General features: G+C 63.9%; 1 protein-coding gene across 1 annotated transcript in view; it reads right to left on the bottom strand.

Moving 5' to 3' along the window:
* The window catches only part of NCOR2 (nuclear receptor corepressor 2), a 170433-nt gene that overhangs the window by 37670 nt on the left and 112344 nt on the right, over window positions 1–20419 (bottom strand). Inside the window, exons 17-20 of the mRNA XM_012730934.1 lie at window positions 18998–19131; window positions 17608–17780; window positions 15869–15931; window positions 6058–6200 (exon numbers count right to left, since the gene is read on the bottom strand). Coding sequence (XP_012586388.1) covers window positions 6058–6200; window positions 15869–15931; window positions 17608–17780; window positions 18998–19131 — 513 coding nt within the window. The remainder of the gene's footprint in view (window positions 1–6057; window positions 6201–15868; window positions 15932–17607; window positions 17781–18997; window positions 19132–20419) is intronic.

A 20419-nucleotide genomic window follows, 5' to 3' on the forward strand; every position in this document is an offset into this window, starting at 1 on the left:
CCTGCTGTCTTTCTGGAGGAGGTGACGGAGGTCCGCCTCTGCTGAAAGCGCCCCCCCCCCCCCCCCCCCCCCCCCGTGATTGCTCTGGCCCTCTGAGCCAGAGCTGTGACCATGACCTCGAGGGGGCTCCCGCCAGGCCCGGTCAGTGGTGGAACGAATATAAATGGTCGAAGCTTTTCCTTGCCCTGTCTCCTGGCCTGCTGAGCAGGCTAGACTGGGCACTCCAAGTCTGGGGGTGGGGTGAGGGTGCACAACCAGCAAAGTGTTTAGGGCGCCCCTAAGGCCTTCCGGGGCAGCAGGCCAGCAAGCGATACCTCCAGAGAAGAAACAGCAGACTGACGGAATGGAGGGTGCCAGCAGGGCAGGCAGGACAGCGCCGGGACAGCTACCTAGTGGGGGTCAGGAAATCTCTCTTGTCTGACAGGGGATGCAGCTGGCCCCGCAGGGCCCTGCAGAGAGGGTCCAGGTGGAGGGGCCCAGCGGCGCGTGCTTGGGAACAGAAAGGCCTTCCTGGGAGACTGCCGCCCACTCTCCCTTCTCCGAGCCCTGGTTTCCCTGCCACTGCCACCCCCTTCCCCAGCTTGGGCGCAAACAACACACTCTCACTGATGTTGCTGACTCGCTACCTCACTGGGCCAGGCTCTTCAGGACGGGGTGTCTCTACCCCTGTGGACGCAGGGCATGAATACGGTCCACAGAGATTTGGGCTCTGTGTGGAGACAAAGTACCCTGAAGATCTTAAGGTGATGAGGGACTCCCAGGGAGATGGACTGGCCATCAAGAGAGGCCCACCCTGACACAGCTGGCGTTCCAGGAGGCTGATGTCCCTGCCTGAGCCTTCTCAGCCCCCGCAGGAAGGAGATGGCACCTATAAACTCCCTGGCCCTGGCAGTGGCTCCCAGCAAAGCCCCCTAGACTGGACTGAATGGTATCCCCCCCCCCCCCCAAATTCATGTCCACGGCAACTGAGAACCAGCTCCATGTAGACGTGATGATGAGGTCACACCAGCACAGGGTGGGCCGCCCCGTGTCACTGTGGAGGGAAGTGGACGTGACACACCCGGCGTGAGGCGAGTCCAGCCAAGGGTCGGCGAGGCCTGTGGCACCCGCGGCAGCTGACCAGCGGGCCTGCCCATCGTGACCTCAGCCGCTCCACACTGCGAGGGAACGGTTGTTGTTTTAACCCGCCGTGTGTGCCACTTTGTTACAGGAAACAGGAAACAAATATGCCTCCCCTCACTGTCCCCCCAAAACCGTAGAAGGGGAGCCTACATCAAATGGCACACACACCTCTCTCCGAGGCCTGGCTGGAAACAGCCCTAGGGGGGCCCCGGCTCCAGGCCCGGAGACGAGAGTCACTTCTTGAGCTGTCTTTCTCCTGCACAAACAGGGGTCCTCAACCCTGGCTCTGAAGCTCACAATGCCGGAAGGAAAAGGGAAATGTCAGCTCATTAGTCACGGCCTCCTTCACCCATGCTCGACCTGAAGGCTGCAGCCAGGCCCCGTGACTACCAGCCATGGGAGTGTCCGGCCGGGCTGGCCCTGGCCTGCCCCAAAACCGCTGTTCTCCCAAGGGCCCCGTTGCAGCCCAGAGGCTCAAGCAAGTTGTGTGGCGTGTGGCTTCTGTGGGTGCGGCTGAGGGATCCCCTTCTTCCCCAATCTATTTCTAGCAGACTGGGACTTGCTGGCGCTTGGAGCTGGGTGAGCAAGGAGCAGCCACAGCGGGTGGGGGTAAGGGGAACTCTGGAACACTCGGAGCCTCAGAAGGAATCGAAACAGGAGATGCTGTTATGGATGAAGCTGACGCACTCGTGGGCACCCCCACGGGCCCTGCCCCTCCAGGTGTTAATGACCAGACCTGCACACGGTTCTGCACGCTGCTCCTGGCTCCAAGCTCTCCAGGGGTCCCCCAAGACCCCTGAAACAAACCTCAGTCCTCCTCCTACCAAGTCCCCGCCCCCCACGTACTCTGTGATCCAGAGCTGGCCTCTGCTCCCCCCCCCCCCACACCCCTTGGTGCTGTTACTTAACACAACGCCCTCCTAGCGCAGAGGCTTTCATGGCCCCAGCCACACTGCCCGTGCACGGGTCACCTCTGCCTGGACATGTACTCCCGGGGCCCCTGTGACTCACTTCCCCACTTCCACCTGGCTACACCCAGACACTGTCCTTCAGAGAGGCCTTTCCCACCACCACGCACCCACCGCCCTCTACTGTGTCGCCCCTGGCCTTCTCTTCAGATCACAGTCTGAAATGATCTCTGTGTTCATCCGTCCCCCAAACTAGAACCAGCCCCTCGAGGGCCAGCGTCGGCCTGTCGGCGGCAGCTGTCCTCCCGGCTCGCTCGGAACGGCGCCGGGCTCAGAACAGGCTTCCTTGGACGCAGTCCTGGAACTACTTCCTTGGATGGACACCGGCTCAGAGAGGCAATGACGTCTGCCCAGACCGCGCGTCTCGGGCGTGAGGGGCTCCAGATTTCAATGCAGGTCAGGGTCAAGCACTTCCCTGCTGGGCCACCTCTCTGTGCAGGCCCGCGCAGCCTCAGCTGCCAGACACAACAGGGTAAAACAAGGCAAGGCGGGGCCCTGGCCGCGCTGGACAGAGCAGAGCAACAAACACGGAAGCGGAGCCCCGGGGCCTGGATTCACAGATGGGAGGAGAGGGTAACCTTTGGTCATCAGGAGGGGGAGGGAAACCCTCGGAGACACTGATGCCAAACGTTACATAACTCCGGGACACGCTCCGCCCGCCCAGCGCTCCGCTTCCTGCTGACCTCGCCCGCTGCTAGGCGGGGGCCAGACCTGGCCAGAGGCGGAGGGGGCACCCACCGACCCCCTGCTCCTGCTGCTCCCTCCTGCCCTAGCCCAGGGCGACACAGCTTCCTGGGCTCCAGAAGGGCCGGGGCCAGGGGCGGCTGCCACGGCTTTGGAATTCACCAAGACCTGCCTGTCCCCTCCTGGGGCCCGGGTGCGGGGGCAGGACGGGAGGCAGAGGTCACCGAGTCAGTTGTGTCTCAAGAGCCGGCCGCATGCTCGGCGACGGGGAGCAATCCCGGCACTCCGGGTGGCCCCTGCCAGGACGGAGGGACCCGGTCTGCGTCCCTCTCCCTACGGTGGGCCCAGCTCTGCTCTGGAGTCTGCCGCTCCTCTGAGGCCCTCCAGGAGCCAGCCAGACCGCCTCACCACCCTCTGCGCCCTCGCACATTCAACCATCTGCCCGCCTCGGAGGTCTGCAGCTGCCTCTGGCCACTGCATGGGAGTTCTCGCTGCCACACCTAGTAACACAGGGGAAGGGCCAGGAGCTGCCACAAAGGGGCCCGACTCACGGCACCCCCAGACCCTGTTCTCCCCAGGCCCCTGCTCCCCTGGCTGCACGGCCCTCACTGCAGGTGAGGAGTGGGGGCATGAGGCCGACCTGAGGCCTCATGTGCGTGAGCACCCGGCGCGGGGGCAGGAAGCGGGGTTCTACGGGCCTCAGCACCTTTCCAAAGGGGCCAGGATCACCTTCTCTGACCCTAGCACCGGCCACGAGCCCTGCCTGGCTGCGTGGCCCACACAGCTGCCACCTGTCTGGGGACGAGTGTCAGCCGGGAGCCCTGCCGCACGTACACCCGGGGCACCTGCTGCCACTCCCCGCACACCGTGGGGCTCCGTGATGGCTGTGTGCAGGACGCTCCCAGCGCGTACTCAGTGCCGACCAAGTGCCTGGCACCGCCCGTTACAGACAGAGCGCCCCCTGCCCTGCACAAAGCCCGAGGAGGGGCTCCTAGCTTCACTCCCAGTGTACATCAAGGAAACTGAGGCGCAGAGCAGTGACACCACGTAGCTGTGGGCACGTTCAGGAAGTGGCAGAGCTGGGGCTGGGCCCTCCAGTCCCGAGCCTGCTCTCTGCCATCTAGGGGGCTGCTTCTCGGAGCAAAGGGAGGGGCCAATCCACCACTCAGTCAACCCAGGCGCAGGCACGCCCCACACCGGCTGACACGTGGGGAGAGCAGTGCCCGCCAGCTCGCCTCTGTGGTGAGCTCTCCTCCACCAACCCTGGCCAGGGTCTCAGTTTCCCCACCGCAGACACTGTGGCTCTCACTTGCCCTCTCCATTCTGAGTGCCCATCATTCGAACAGCCCGAAGTAGTATCATTCCCATTTCACAGGTGGGGAAACCGAGGCACCGAGCAGCCATGCCATTTGCTAAGGTCAGGTAGCTAGGAAGGGGTAGACTCGGGGTCTAGACAGGTGTCTGTGGGCCCAGATCCTCGGGCTCCGGCTTGCCCTGGTTAGGGGAGAGCCCCCCCATGTCCTTGAGAAAGAAGGGGGTCAGTGGTAGCATTAAAATCACAGTGATGTCACCACTAAGAGTGGGAGTCTGGGCAGCTACCTTCTCTGAGAACAGAACCCATGAGGCCCTCAGTTCCCTGGATGATTCCCTATGTCACAGAAGAGAACAGAGCTGGGGTACTGGGATGCTGGCACTAGACTCACATTCACCACCAAACCCAACCTGTACCATCCACCTCGCTGGGGCCTTTGATCCTACAACCCAGCTTGGGGGTACCTGGGGGCTCAGTAGGGCCGTGTCCTGGGAAAGTGAGGCATTTGGCCTGCAGGCTGACAGGGTCACCTATACCCCACAAGCCTCTGTGTGATCCGCTTCCATGGATGCTGGCTAGAGCAGGGAGTCGGTGGAGGGGAAAAGCAGGTTAGAAGAAGGGGTGAGGGCACAGGAGTAGGAAGAGAGCTGTCAGGCCCAGAGCGCCCCCTCCACCCTGGTGTGTGGAGGCCGGCTAACTGGTGCCCCACAGGCTGCCCTGGCTCGGGGAGCCTCTGCCCTGGGGGCCACAGCCGGCGTGAAGGCAGGTGCCCCGGTCCTTGGCTCACTGGGCATTCCTCCCGGTGGAGACCAGAGTTTCCGGAAGGTGCACAAAGAGATGCCTGATGCACCAGGGACAGTTCTGGGGCATCTGAGCAGCCGGCTGAGAAGCAGAGCGTGCAGACAGGGGCTTGCGGAAGCCTGAGGGCACAGGCCTGCCTGGTACAGCGCCCCCTCCGGCCCGGCAGCCACTCACACACAAGGGGGAACACACGGGAGCGGGGAGGGGCACAGGAGCGCCAAGGGGGCGATCCTCCCTCTAGCCTGTGCTGGTGCTGTGTGACCTCAGCACCTGCTTGCCCTCTCTGAGCCGCTGCATACTGCACAAGGAAGAAGCTCAGCACTGCCTTCCAGGACAAGCTGCACCTACAGCAGACCCAAAACAGGAGTCTGGTCTGCGGAGGCCAGAGAGCAAGGGGGTCTTGCACAGGTGCAGAGTTGTGTGTCTTCTCTCATGCCTTCCTAACTCCAAGGGTGCATGAGGCTCGGAAACTGACAGTGAGGGGCTCAGAGCCCAACTGTGCTGCTGAGAAGCCTGGCTGAGCCTCAGTTTCCCCAGTTCTGGCGGGGATGCCTGGCATGTTGCAAGAGTACGAAAACGAAAAGAGAGAAGAGAAAAAAAGAAAGATGTTGAGGCCAGCCCCCAAACGGCCCTGGCTTCCCGGTAACAGCTGTGGAGGAAGTGGGGCACTCCATGGAGACCATTTACACGCTCGGCGAGGCGAGTCCGCCCCTTCTGGAGGAAAGGCCCTGGAGGAGGAAAGGCCTGGGGCCCCCTGGAGCCCCAGGAAGCCAGAGCTGGGGCTGTCCTGTGCTCCTGAGGTGGCCCCAAGACTGTGAGGTCAAGCGTGGTGGGGGGATGCTCATCCAGGGTTCATCTGCCTCTGGTCTTCATTCCAATGCTCTGACTGCCTCAATCCCTGGTGAGTCAGGGCCTGACCCCACACTCTGCTCTGGCCTCCACGCCCAGCCACACTCAAGGCCCCGGAGGTGTCTGACGACGGAGAGCTGGGGCGGAGGCGGGGCCCACGAAGGCAGGCCTGCCCATCCCGAGCCCCAAGGGAGGAGACAGGCGATCCCTGTCGCCACACGTGGCCAGGGCCGAGTGTGAGCCGACGCAGCCGGGCAGTCCCGGGTCGGGCAGCTGGCCCGCCCTCCCCGCTCCCTTCCAGGGCAGGGCCCGGGGACTCACCATCTTCAGCTTGTGCTGCTGCAGGATCTCATCCAGGTTCTGCCTCTTCTTGTAGTTGAAGTAGAAGTTCTTACACTGAGACACCGTCTTGGAGCCCACCATCCGGGCAATGGCCGACCAGTTGCGGCCATGCTCCAGGAGACCTGTGTGGGGCCGGGCACGGAGGTGAGGCGGCAGGGTCGGCGCCCTCGGCCCAGGGCAAAGCTCGGTCCAAGACCCCCAGGAGGAGACAAAACAATGGGCCTCACACCCCATGGCGGGTGTCCAGGAACGGCGAGGGGCAGGTGCATGCTCCCCCCCCCCGGGGATGCCCCACTGAGGCGACCATTGGGATTCTGGGGGCGCAGACTCCGCGGGTGCCTCCCCCACCCCAGCTGTAGTGACCCTCCGCTGACACTCGCTCGCAGCTGCAGACGAGTCCTCGGGAGACATGGCTGTTTTCCAGCCAGGGAATGGAAGGAACGTGTGAGCAGGGGAGGGAGGGTGCAGTCCGGGTGGGGTGAGCCAGGCCAGGAGCCTCCACACCCAGGTTAGCTGGGGCACCTCCAGGGCCCAAAGTCTCCCATGAACACTTAAAGACCCGTCCTGGGCTTGGGGCCCACCGGGCTGGTTCAGGGGCTGAGAAAAGGCCCCCACACTCTGCTGGCAAGTCGCAGCCTCCCATCTCCATGAGCTTCTGATGTGGGGAGAAACCCCAGGAACTAACCGAGACAGACCCTATCCCATACATACACAAGGTCATAAAGTCCCCTCCATTCCCACAAAGTCCGACCAGACCTGCGCCCCTCCCTCCAGCTTTCAACGCCTTGGACAAGGCAGAGACGCGGCCCCCCACTGTCTCCTGGGGTGACTCGAGACCCAGGTCCTGGGCCAGCTGCCCGCTGAGCTCCAGCACACGCAGGCACACGCAGGCTCCCTCGATGTCTCATCTGCCAGTACTGGCAGCTTGTACAGGGTCAGCCCGGCTGGTCGGACGCCCACTTCCAGGAGGCTGGGGCTGGGGGAGCTGGAGGCGGGCTCCAGACCTCCAGGGGCCACCGAGCAGGACTGGCCCCTCAGAGGCTGCATGCAGGTGAGCTGCCCGGGGGGGCGCCAGGTGGTTAGGAAACACGGCAGCCGGAGCCGGGGGCCAGACCTGCAGTGACTAAGGCAAAGCTTCCCAGAACCAAGTTTCAGGCCATTTTCCTGGAATCGGATCACGCTGCAGCAGGGCTACGGAGGCAGACTGGCGGGGCACATGAGCCTGGGGAGTCGGCACTCTGCGTGCCCGCACTTCCTCTCATTCATTCTTCGTTCATTCATTCATTCCAGCGTGGGCGGCTCACGCCACGCCAGCGCTGACACGCTGGGGCACGGCAGCAGCACAGCACAGCCCAGCAGGCACCGTCGCGGGCCCAAGCAACCGGGGCTGGCCGAGTCCTCCCAAGGCGTGATTCCATCTCATCTCTGCCGGCCAGCAGCCCCCAGGGCAGGGGGTGGGGGGCTCGGACAGTGGGTCCAGTGCCTCCCAGGCTGTGGGATGGACCCGGGAGCCAGCAGACTGGGCACCCAGCTCCCCTCTAGACCCAGCAGGGTGGGGTGGTGCGGACGGCAGGCACCTGCTTCCTGCAGAGGCCCCGGAGCCACGTGGCTCCACGGCAGCTCGGCAGGGTTCCTCAAGGACAGGCGTGGAGGGGAGGGCCGGGCTGTGGGATCAAGTGTAACCCGGCCCCTGACCTTTCCCTGCGCCCGCGCCAGCAGCAGCTGCCACTTCCACGGACCTGGCGGAGGACGACGGGGACGCGGGTTTATTTATATTTCCCCCGCCGGGGCCAAGATTGCCCAGGCAAACACGCCAGGCCGGAACCCTGGGCGGGCGGGGGCGGGTCTCCCATCTGGGCCTCCGGGGGTGGGGGGACTGGCCCCCAGGAGGTTGGCATTTCCAAACTCAACAAATAAATAAGGAGGTGGCCTGGAGTCCGGTTGGGGCTTGGGGTTCTAATCACCTAATCATCTCTACTCGTGGGAGCAGCAGGAGCAGATGGGGGTGGGGGGGAGCACCCAGTCCTTCCTAAAATCGTGCGGCTTCTGAAAGAACCCCGAACGGGCAAGCCGTGTGGTCTTCCCCATCCCTTCTGTCTCGGAGCCTCAGTTTCCCTCGTGGCCACGTGCAGGGCTGTGTCCTCCTCTGGCTGGCCAGGGTCCCTGGGGCAGGCACAGAGGCCCCAGGCACCTCCTGGCTCCTGTCTGGGAGCCTGGGACTAAGGCTGCTGGGCACTGGAAGAAGTACTTCAGCCCCGTGGTACCTTAGGGCCCGCCCAACTCAGACCAGCTGAAAGACCCCCACAGCCCCCAACACCAGGCACCACATGGAGAGAGCACCTCTGAACACACACCGACGGAGACGCTCCAGGCCAGCCCCGAGCGCAGACCCAGGCCCTGCCCTCCTTGGAGAGCCCAGTCAGAGGGCCAGGCGAGAGGGCGCCCCGGGAAGGCGGGGGACCCCACCGGCACAGAACTCCCAAGTCCCCTACCCCAGCTGCCTGACGGCCACAGCCCGGTCTCTGTCGCCTCCCCCCAGCCCACTCCCCAGGGCGACTCACATCCTCTCATTTGCGTCTCCCCCTCGGCCAAGTTTTCCGGAAACATAGGGCTTGGAGGATGCTCCAGGGAGCGGCTGGAGCAGCGGGCGGGAGGCGGAGGCTGGGCGGCCGCGGTGCCGGCGGCTCTGCGAGGCTCTGGCTGGCGTCTGCTCAGGCTCAGCTCAGCCTCACATCCTTCTTGTCCAAAGGCTCAGAGGGAGGGAGGGAGGGAGGGGAGGCGGGCTGGCGGGCGGAGGCTGGCTCAGTGAAGGGCGGGGAAGCAGCTCCCGCGGCTGGCCCGTGGTGGCCAGGGCTCCTCCAGCCGCCGCCCCCCCACGCGGCCCCCGCAGCTGCGGCTGGGAGAGGTGCCCTTCAGGACGGGGGCGGGAAGTGGTCAGTTGTGCGCTCGGTGCCCCGTGCCAGGCGTCACCAGGGCACAGAGTCCGAAGCTCCTCCAGGCACCAGCGTGCTCAGCTGTGGGTGCTAGGCAAGGAGGGCTAGCTGGGGGCCTCCAGGACCCCCGAAGCCCCTGCCGGGTGAAACCTCCAGGCCCAAGTCCGAGGTGGTGCCCGGCAGCTGCGTGCTGGGCTCGGCTGGATCTTCCTGCTGTCTGACCCAGGAGACGCGTCAGGACTGAATGTGACCTCCAGACAGAGGCTCGCGGAGCAGGCGGGCGGGCGGGGGAGCGTGGCAGAAGCCCAGGTTCGGAAGGGGCGGGCCAACTTGGCACTGGCTTCCCCCTCCCTCTCTCCCCATCCGTGGCGGTGGCGGCGTCAGCAGCGGTAAGAACAGATGAGGGTTCAGAAAAACAGAGCCTCTCCACCCGCAGACGGGAGCAAACAGCCTCCCGCCCTGAGCCCCGCCAGGCCCACCTGCGGTCTGCCCTCACCGGCCGAGGCTGCCACGGCCAGGGCCCCTGGCCGGGCCCAGGGAGGGGCTGCGCACGCCTCCCTGGGCTGTGGGTGGGCAGCGCCGGGCTGGCGCAGGCGAGCAAAGGGGCCTTCCGAAGGGGCTGACGGGGGAGAGGGGTGTGTGGAGTGCCCATGGGCTCTCAGCCACCCAGGGGGCTCAGGGCACCGGCGGGGCTTCCCTCTCCCCAGGCCCCGGCCCTGTCAAGCGGGTCTGCCTAGGGACGGGCAAACACCTGCTGCTGATGGCCCACAGCTCCCGCTGGGTTGAAAGTTAACTGAGTCGAACTTTGGAGCGCAGTTCAGGTCACAACTGTTTTCTCCAGCTCCGGGTTCACTGACCCGCTTGCCCCTTAAGCCCTCCGCTCTTCCATCCTAAGGAGCAACAGGCACCTCCAAAGTGCCTTGTTCCCTGGCCCGTGCCCCCCACCTTCCACCTACACCCGATCCCAACTGTGTGAAAGACCCACAGCTTTCCATCACAGTCCCACCAGCCATTCTCCTGAGGGAGGCCCGAGGGAGCCAGTGCGACTTTGTCACGCCGCCGCTGACAGTGTCCCGATGACAGCCCAGTGCTCCTGGGATGGAGTCCACAGCTCCCGAGGCCCGGCCGGCTGGGCCCGCCCCTGCCAGCAGCTGTCTACCTCCCCCTGTTCGTTGCTCCAGCCAGGGGCACCTCTCGGTCCAGGCCTTGGACGTGCCCCAGGATATCTGCACTGGCTGTGCCCGCTAACTGGCTTTCCCACAGGTCCACCTGCTCCCCACCCCCACCCCCCAGCTCTCTGCTCCAGCAGCCTCTCCCCAGAGAAGCCTCTTGTGATCAACTCTCCAGAGCTGTCCCCCAAGCCACCCTGCCATGACCCAGTTTACGTAACTCCAGATAACTTCCTACTCCCCCAAATTAGCTTTCCTTTACAGTTCATGGGCTCCAGTACCTGCACCCAAACATGCCAGGCACTGAGATGTGAACAAAGCTCCGGACACCCCAGCATCTGAGCTTGGGGCCCAGCTGGGCAGTCCGCGGCTTCTCTGGGAGGGATTCCCAAGAAGCGAGAGGCCTTCCAGAAGAGGCCAGAGGCAGTGGCCGTCTCTGGTGCCCAGGGACGTGCCCACACACACTGCTCTGGTGCCCAGACACACAGGTCCTGCCAACGTCCCCTGCGGTCTGCATTCCCCGACCCCACTTCAAATTTCTAAGGAAGGAGTTTCATTCTGAAGAGTCAGGGGGCAGGAACTAGGAAGTGAAATTGACCAAGACAGGAAGTCAAGCCAGCGGGTCTGAGTCAGTGGAGAAGGAGGCGAAGGAGCAGGGGTGACCGCAGGGCTGCTGGGGTGCGCCTCCTAGAGTGGGGAACTGCGCCTGAGGGGCCGCCAGGGGCACCCCTTTGGGGAGCTTCCAAAGCGCCATCTGTTCTCACGGGAGCCGTGAGTCACCCCAGACGCCTCTGTCCCCACCATGTTCCTGTCTGGATTCCTCCCTCAGCTGGGGTCCCAGCTGTCTCCCCTGAGGGGCTGCAAACCTGCACCAACAACCAGCAGGCAGCTCAGATAAACAGCAGCCCACTGCCATCCCTCTGCAGGCTGGGGAGGTCTCGGCTGCGCTCTCTGGAAACCAACACCCCCTTCCCAGGAAGAGTGCTGGCACCCCCCTACCCCGGCCAGCTCCACCCAGCTCCGAGGCCCTCCTGCCTGCGAGCGGCTCCCCCAGACCACCACTTCCAAAAGAAACTTCAGTTTACGAAACAAAATTTTCTGCCCAAAACACTAGCAAAGGAGGGAGGAACGTCCAGCAGACTTCGCCTGAGTCACGCCACTTCCCTGTTTCAGAAACCCCAAGCCCTGGGGGGGTCGACGTGGCCAGTCCTCCGGGGGGCCGCCATCCGCCGCCTGAGAGCCAGAGCTGCCGGGGCTGACACCGCAGTCCCAACGGGACAGCCTCACGCCTGCACTGGGGCTCAAACCTCCTGACTTCACTCTGGAAAACAACCTCCCCGCCTATCACCTCTGTGCTAGCAGTCGTATCTGCAAATCGGAGACGGTTGTGGGATGCCACGTCTCCTCAGAGCATGCTGAGGCACGCGCTGATGGAGACGGGCAGTCGCCGGTGGTGCCGCCACGCCGGGTTTCCCGGCCCACAGAGCTGGGGTACCTGCTAGACAAACCCTTCTCCTCACTGTCCTCGGGTTTCAGTTTTCTAATCTGCAAAGCACAAGTGTGTGTACTTGTGTGGGGGGGGGAAATGAGTGTGCACACCTGTGGCTGTTGGGGAGCAGGGTGGGGGTGGGGGGTGGCTGCTGGGTCTGCAGGGAGGAATAAGGAGGTAATCCATGCAAAGTACCAGACCAGGGATGGGGGGCACTGCTGCACTGGCCCCTGGAGGGACCACGTGGGCACGTGACTCCTGGAGCAAGGTGGCCTGGGAAACCCTGGATTTCGCCTCAAGGGCACTAACAAGGAACAAGAGAAGGATCTGGACTGGCCCCTGTGTCTGCCTGACTCGGGGGTTCATGAAGATAACCTGACTTTCTCCTGAAGAACTACCCTGGCATCCTCCCTAGAGTGTTCAAGTTTGGGGGTGACGGGCCCAACCATGATGCTTGAGGGCCCCTCTCTCCATCCAGCCCCAGGGCGGCCTGGGGTGCCGCGTGGTCCCTCCAGACAGTCTTTAGCCATGACACCCGCCTGTCACTGGCCTTGCCTCCTGCTGGGCCCTGACACCTATACCCTGAACAGGTGCATGAGCCACTGGGGGTGCACAGCTGGCAGCCCCGCACCTGAGCCCCAGAACACACTGCCCGTCACAGGCCTGGGGGATGTGTTCCTGTCGTCTAGGCTGTGCACCCTGGCAGCTCCTGTCGAGGGGGGCACAAGGCTCTGAGGCTGGCTGCACACATGCCTGGGACGCCTCCAGGCTCTCCAGTTGGGGCTCACACCTCCCTTCCACTCCCTGAGACTTTTACTCTGCACAACTATCAAGCCGTGGTGTAAACAAGCTCAGTGGAGAAACCAGCGATTAGTGGTTTCTCCCCACTGTCCGTGAAAGCGGGCGGCTGGGTAGGCAGCTGGGGTCAGCCTGCACCCCCCCGCCCCCTCAAGCCTAATGGGCCCTGCAGCTCCTCCTCCAGCACCTCCCCTTGTCCTCTGTCCCCTCCCTAGGCAGGCCACTTGAGGCCAGGGAGGGGCTGGCAGACTACAGCTGGGCCGGTGCCTGTTCCTGGCCTGTGACGGTGACAGGGGCTTCCCCACCCTCCACAGCTGGCACCCTGCCCTCAGAGAGGGGGTGGGGGCTGGGAGGAACCACCAGCAGCGCCTGGGCCTCCCGCACCGCTAGGTCAGGACTCCGAGCCACGCCAGGCTGACCTTTCCCAGGGGAACTGGAGTCTCACATCCCAGCGCAGAGCCTGGGCTGCCCCTCCAGCCCGGCATGGCACTGGGCCCGAGGGCGGACAGCCAGCTCCCTGGGGCTGCACCGTTCCGGGGAGGCTACTCTGCTCAGGCTCAGGCCCCAGGCCCAGAGCGCAGAGCGGCAGCCCCGACGCCAAGCACACGGGGCAGGCCCACCTGAACACTGGGGCCCCTGCACCTCTGCATCCAAGGATCCCCGTCCCCATGCCACACCGCCCCCCCCCGCCCCCAAGCTCCTAGAGCAAAGAATTCTACCCCACGCTGCCAAGGCCAGGGGCTGCCAAGGCCAGGGGCTGCCAAGGCCAGGGGTGCAGTGGTCTCGCCTTCTTCCCTTCCCCATCCTTTCCTGGGTTTTTGTAGCTTCTTGCTTGGCCACGGGGCCTTCGGACGTGCTTTTCCCTGCGTTGGGATGCCCTTCTCTGGCTCACTACCAAATCAACGGAAGCCAGGCTTGTGGACGGGCTCATTCGACCCATCCCGTTCCCACTTAGTAAGCAGAGTACCAGGGTTCAATTCCCATCTCCACCACTTAAGCTGTTTGACCGCAGGAAGCTCTCTGGGTCTCAGTTTCCTTATCTGAATAGAGGAATAATAGCACCTGGCCCCACCAGGCTGCTGGTGACGAAGTGACCTGACACACATAAAGCGTCCGGCGGCTGCTGGCACCCAGAAGTGCTTAGAAGTACTCCACGGCGTTACTTAGGGTTACTCATTACTCCCGGCTTTGGGTGTCAGCCCAAGGTCCTCCCTTCCATGGGGGAGAATGTGGAACCTTCTTAAAGTGTCATCTTACTCCAGCCCACAGTCGATATGCAGAGGGCATGAGGCCCGAGCGGTGCCAGACTCGTGGCTCTAGAACGGGGTGGGAAGGGTAACTACCCTTGTTCCGAAGCCCCTAAGGCTGTCCTTCGCTGCCGCAGTCCCAGAAACTAACACTGCTTGGAACACTCTGACACCCACAGCACAAACAAGGAAGCAGCACAGAGAGGTTGGCTGACTTGCCTGAGGTCACACAGCTACAAGATCCAGAGGCCAAGATCTGGTTTCTTTTGGGGTGGGGGTCCCTGCAGTCCCTCCTTCAAGTGTGGGGAGCTGGAAAGGGGCTCCCACATAAGCTCCAGCAAGCCCTGGGTGCTTTTCCTGGACTCCCAATGAAGGACCAAGGCTGACTCACCCACAGGGCGAGCCCCTACGTTGGTCAGATGCCTGGGAGGAGAGTGGGTACCACCTGCTTCAGGCAGAGCCGGTTCTTGGGCTCTTTCCTGGCTTTCCGGGGGCTGGGCAGGGGGCAGCAGAACACTGCTGGCCTCCCACCCCCGCCTCCTGAGTCTGTGGGCGCTGCCAGCCTCCTGCGTCACCTCGCCCCCTCTGGAGACACGCCGCCGTCAGTGCCACCCTGGGCGGTAGCTGTCCAGATTGCTGTCGTCCACGGCCCCCACGCAGCGCTCCGCGCATTATCCCAAATGTCACCGAGCAGGGCCTGGGCGTGCCCCCAACTGGCGCTCCACTCCGTCTCCACAGACAGGGCCCGGGATGAGCTAACTGAGGCCGGCGCCCCTGAGGACCAACCTCCAGAGAGTGGGCAAGCGCCACTCAGCCAGTGCTCCGCGCAGCCACCCGCCCCTCCGCGTCCCAGAGGAGCTGCTAGCTCCAGTTCCCAGGCAACGGGAAGGACCCAGGAAGGGGCTGTGTGACCACAGAAGCCACCGCGAGGGCCGAGGGATGCTCTCGGGGCCCGGTGTGGCCTGCTGTCGTCAGGGTCTACGCGCACACGTACGGTCACCAGGCCCTGGAGGTGCCCCAAGGTGGCGCCCGTCAAGGGAGGGAAAGACAGACCACAGGGCACAGTGAGTCCCCAGATCAGATCCCACAAAAACAGGTGCCCTGTAGGCATGCTGAGTGGGGAGCCAGGCGTGCAGGGGTAACAGTCCCTCCTGGCGCCGAATGGGCAAAGTCAGAGACCGAGTGGATGCGAGGGGCTGGCAGGGTCTGGGGGTGCGGGTTCCTGTGCGGAGCGAATGGAAGTCCTGACCTGGACAGTGGCGAGGCCTCAATGGCATCACGGAAGTGACTAACACTACAGATGGAGCTGTGGCCTTTCAGGGGGCTGCAGGGGTCAAGTATGCTCTGTGTGCTTGAGGAGAATTTAATAAAAGGGGGGAGATCCCGCCCCCTCAGTAAAGCCTCTGGGCACCTCCCAGTGAGAGCCACACCAGGAGCCATGAGAGGTAACAGTGTGGCCTCTTGGGCAGCTGCCAGTGCCCCAGCTGGCCAGCAGAGGCCGCGCCACACCCAGCCAGCTCTGACCTGCGAAAGCAGAGCTCGAACCTCGAGTCAGGGCAGCACGGCCACAGCCAGAGCAGTGGCGAGGCCGCGGAGGGCAGCAGGGGTGAGCCGTGCGGGAGGCCAGGGTCGTGGTGGGCCTGCTTGGCCTGGGGCTGCCCCTGGTCAGGTCCTGAACCCTGGGGGCTTGAAGCCTGAGTCGCAGTGTCCAGAGCTGGGGCCGCCTCACTCCAGCCCTGGGGCCCCAGCTTTAGATCCGACCTGGGGAAGCCACAGCCTCCCTCCTCACGCCCCTCACCCACGTGTCGGGGCTGGGGCCAGGGTCTCCAGTCTCAGCCCCCTGCCAGGTCCCCTGCACTGGCACAGGTGTCCCCGCTCGCACGGCCCACTCTGGGACCATCTGTCTGTTTTCTCGCCTCTCCATGGCCAACCGAGACAGAACCTGCAGGCGGGACAGCCAGGCGGGAGCAGCTTGGCCCTGAGCCCCATGGTGGAGCCTCTCCGCCACCCACAGCCCAGGTGGCTGACCCCGAGGCCACGCCACACACAGGCCCCAGGCCCCGTGGAGAAGGCCCACGGGGCTGGGGTGCCGGAGACTGCCTGCTCAGAGACGACGCACGTCCGCCAGGCACACTAACGCTGGGAGACCCTCACCTTTCTTGGCCGTCTCCATCTCCTCCTCGGTCCAGCGGGAGCTCTCGTTCATCTCCATGGAAGCTGAGAGGAAGACAAGGATAGTTGGCAGCAGCGTCGGCCAGTCGCCCTCACTGCAGGGAGCTGGGTGGTGACAGCTGCCTCTTGTGCTCCCAACTGGGCCACGGTGAGTGTGTACACAGGGGTGGGCACTTCAGGTGAGCATGGCCTCACGGCGGCATTGGGGGGTGGCCAGTGACATCCCTGGCTTCCACCTCTGAAGTCAGGGCCTCCACTCCAGCGGTAGCACCGCCAATCATCCTCGGGGCGACAAGCCTGCCCCGCGGAGACTGGACACCCCGGTCACACCCAGGGTGGGCTTCGCCTGTCATGTGGGAAGGGCCGGCCTGGCGTTGAGGACAGTGACCCAGGCATTGTCAGGACAGGACTGTGAACCTTCCTCTCCTGAGGCTCCCCAGGGTGGCCCAGGGTGACCTGAGGGGGAGCCTCATGCCGGCCAGCTTCCTGGACTGGGTGCTGGACAGCACCTGGCCCAGAATGTGCACTTGACAAAAGCTGGCTGACCACTGAAGAAGGTTCTGACAGGGCGGGGTGGGGAAGGTGAATGAGCAGTTCGATCAGGAGAGGGAATAACACCCTTACTCCAAGGGGTAGCCCCGCCCCTGCTGGGGCCCACCTCTAGGGCTTACCACCGTTCCTGCTTCCTTCCTACTGGACGCCCAGGGCTTGTTGTCCACCTTAGAGACCAGCTCCAAAATCAGCCTGGAGGGCCAGAGGAGCTTCCCCAAAAGCCAGGCACACCAGCATGCTCTGGAAGCCCTCCTGCCCTAGCATCCAATCACACCGTCACCTAGGGACGGCTGGGAGAAGCCTGGGGGGCCACCAGGGATGTGTGGCTAACGGAGCTGATCCTGCCTCACTCTGTGACTTTATGGAGGCAACTCTAAGCCCCCAACTGTCCATCTATGAAGTGGGTACAGATTACCTGCCACAGGAGACAGATCAGGTACCCAGCATGGCATAGGTGTGAGGAAGGTGGACAGTTGGGAGACAGGAAACATCACCTCCACCACATTCCATGATCAGGTACCCAGCATGGCATAGGTGTGAGGAAGGTGGACAGTTGGGAGACAGGAAACATCACCTCCACCACATTCCATGATCAGGTACCCAGCATGGCATAGGTGTGAGGAAGGTGGACAGTTGGGAGACAGGAAACATCACCTCCACCACATTCCATGTTGGGAAGTCATCCCCGTGCCTGGGCCTCTGCCCAAGCAACTCGGGCCCTTGGATGGGCCAGGGGGCCAGAGGAGCCAAAATGGTACAGAGGACAGACACAAGTCGGCTGCCCCCCTGTGGCTGAACTTGGGAACTGCTACTTGGTTCTGCTTGTTCCAGGCCCTGGGAGTCGGAGCCCCTGGGGGGTGGATGCCTGTGAGCAGGAGAAACCCAGACAGGTACCCCCAACACCTATAGTAGGGGGACAGCTGTAGCCACTGGCTGGCCAAGAACAGCCAGACCTCCTGCTTTAAAAACAAAGCCAGCACCTGGGCTCTCACAGGAGCTGTCCTGCTCCGGGATAACGAGGGCTGAGAGTCCCTGCCCCTCTGCGGTGACTCTTCCCGCCCACAATGTCACTGAAGGGCTCGCCCCGTGCAGACAGGACCCTGGGATGCAGGGCAGAAAGGGCCTGCCCCAGCCCACACCCCCTGCCCGCAGCCCCCACCGTAGCTCACCCAGTTCGGCGCTCTGCTGGGGGGTGGCGGCCTCCTCGCTGTTGGCCTCGTTGGCCATGGAGCGCGTGATGCGGCCTTTGCGCCTCCCCTGGCTGTTGGCGGTTTTGCGGCCTTTGGAGGCCACTGCCTCCTTCTCATCATTGTCCTCCCCAGAGGTGTCATCCGTCTTCTCTCTAAAGGCCAGCGGGGTGACAGGGCAGCAATTGCAGGAGACCTGCTTTTCAGCAGCAGGGCGGGGTGGAGGAAAGGGGGAGGAGGGGATCTGGCCACCAGCTCTGCAGGACAAATTAGATGCTGGAAAGAGGGACGGGCTGAGGGCAGGGGCCGCGGCCACGCAGGGGAATGTGGGCTGCGGGACCAGCTACTTAGCAAAACGCAGGCGCGTGCTGGTGGCCTCATGACGGGTCTCCAGAAGGGGGCGTGGGCTGCAGGTAGCTAACCCAGGCTGTTTCACTCCCGCGCGGTGAGGGGCTGGCTACCCCAAGACTGTTTCCCACGCCACACACGACACCTCTCTGCCGTCTGTCTGCGAGACCCCGACGCACTGCCCGGCTATGGCTGGCAGCCGTGAACGAGGCCACTGTGGGCTGGGTGCGTGGGCCAGGACTCCCAGCCAGGTGTGTGGGGGCACATGCGACCTCAGTCCCAGCTTTCTCAGAAGCAGGTGCTGGGCGTCTACTCGGGGCGTTTACTGCGGGGCCGCTTAGATTTATCACCTCCTTAGATTTATCACCTCCGCCTTCCCATTCATCTTCCTGAAGGCTTTGCTGGAACGTCTGGGGCCCAGAGCGGGGGTGCAAGGAAGCCAGATGTTCTTTGAAGCCACATTCCTGAGCCCATTCCAGGTACCTGGCATGGCGTGCCCGCCCCCCCACCAGGCTGCACTCACCCCGGGCAGGCCAGGCGCTGGAGGCTGTCACGGCCTCGCCTCGGGGGCCCTGCCTTGATCCTGAACTCACGCGGCGGGCATGGCTACCTCCGAAGATGAGGCGCCAGCCTGCCTGCCTACCAGTCCTCGGAGCGCCTCTGATTCCCCCCTTAAGCCCTCCCCGCCAGCCCCTGGGGAGACAGGAGGGGAGGGAGATCACGGCAGAGCTCCAAAGTCATTGCCGGATTTCATAGCTCAGGAGTAGAGCTCAAAGGCGCTATCAGTCTCTGAGGCCTACAGAGGGTTTGAGACAGACGGGGAGAGGGGAGAGGGAGGGGGGAGGCGTGGGCTTCCGGAAGGGGGCTGTCAGAGACAGAGCAGAAAATGCTTCCCTTCCCGGCAGGCAATTTTTGTAGACGCCACATCGCCAAGTCTCCACGCCGCACCTCTGCAAGGGGGCCGGGTCTGGAGGAGCAAACGCCCCTGCCCACCCGGCTGCGCTGGGCAGCCCCTCGGCCTTACTTGATCAGTTCCTCCTTGTCGTTCTCCACGTCTGGCTTCTCCTCCTCCTTCTCGGCCTCCTTCTCCTTCTCATCTTTCTCCTCCTGGTTGCTCCGGGGCATCTGCTGCTGCTGTTGCTGCTGTTGCTGCTGCTGCTGCCAGGTCCCAGGAGCGCACGGGAGAGAGAACACAGAGGGCAGGTGAGGCAGCACCTGGCACCTGGCAGCACCGCACCGGGAGCGGAGGGCGCCAAGTGGGAGCCCGCAGCCAGGACCTTGCTAATGTGACTGGGCAGAGGCCGCGCCTGTTCAGCCGCGGCAGGTGCGCAGGGAGCTGCGGGACACACCTCTGACACCCCGGCCCCACCCGGACAGAGCCCAGTCACCTCTCCCTGCCTCACTCTCCATGTCCCTAAGATGGGCTGGCGGAGTGTCCCCAGTTGCCCATCTGAGGGTGCTGTGCTGGGGATGAGGCCTGGGCTCCGCTCTAGCTTGGTTTCCTTCCCGTCAGGCCCCAGAGGGAGGAGAGCAGGCCGCCTCCACAGAGATCAAGGGTGCTGCTGTGCTTTCATCTCCTACCAGGTGAGGCAGGGCTGGCTGGCTGCCCCCTCGCAGGCAGGCAGGGTAGAGCCTCTCCTGCTCCCACGCCAGACTTCTCCTCTGCCCACCTGGTTTCTTGTAAGACACACAAGATTCTCAGGGTTCTCCCTGCCGCAGAAGCCGCCACACCCCAGCCTCTTTCCATCCCACTGGGCTAAGAATGGACACAGCCCGTCAGAGCCCATAGCTGTGTGAGCCCTGCAGGCTGGTTAGAGGCCACCTGGCCAGCTCCCTCCCCCCAACACAGCCCTGCTACCCCAACCCCCTCCCCCAACACAGCCCAAGGCTGGCTGCTGCCTGGCAGCCCACAGGAGGTATTCTAGGACCCTGGGACAAAGCAGCATTCCTGGTCCAGACCTTCCCCTTCCCCAAGGCCCCCTGATTTGTTTGTGGGGGTGTGTGTGGGGGGTGTGGAACCCCTACAGCACAGCTACCCCAGCAGGATGCAGGATGGCAGGGGAGGGCTGCCCTGCAGTACTGGAGGGAGAGGCTTCCAGCTGCTTCCAATGAGGGTCCAACTCCACAGGGCCCTGGCCTGGGCAGAGGGGGGCCAACAGGAATTAGGTACCAGGACCCAGGGTCTGGGGGGCCTGGCGTGGCCGGCTCCCTCACCTGTCAGACTGGCCTAACTTCCACACAGCAGGAGCCCCAAGGCCAGGGCACAGGAGGGTTGGGGCTTTCCAACTGCAGGGCCTGTGGGGCCTGTGGCATCGCCCAGGCAGAGGGCCCTCCAAGCTGCAGCTACCCCTTGCCCACCCCTCCCCCAGCACTGGCCAGGCCTCCCCCAGCACTGGCCAGGCCTTCCCCACCCCTCCCCCAGCACTGGCCAGGGTCCCAGGCTTAG

The sequence above is a fragment of the Condylura cristata genome, unplaced genomic scaffold, assembly GCF_000260355.1.
Source record: "Condylura cristata isolate star-nosed mole 26May11 unplaced genomic scaffold, ConCri1.0 scaffold00029, whole genome shotgun sequence".
Classification (NCBI taxonomy): Eukaryota; Metazoa; Chordata; class Mammalia; order Eulipotyphla; family Talpidae; genus Condylura; species Condylura cristata.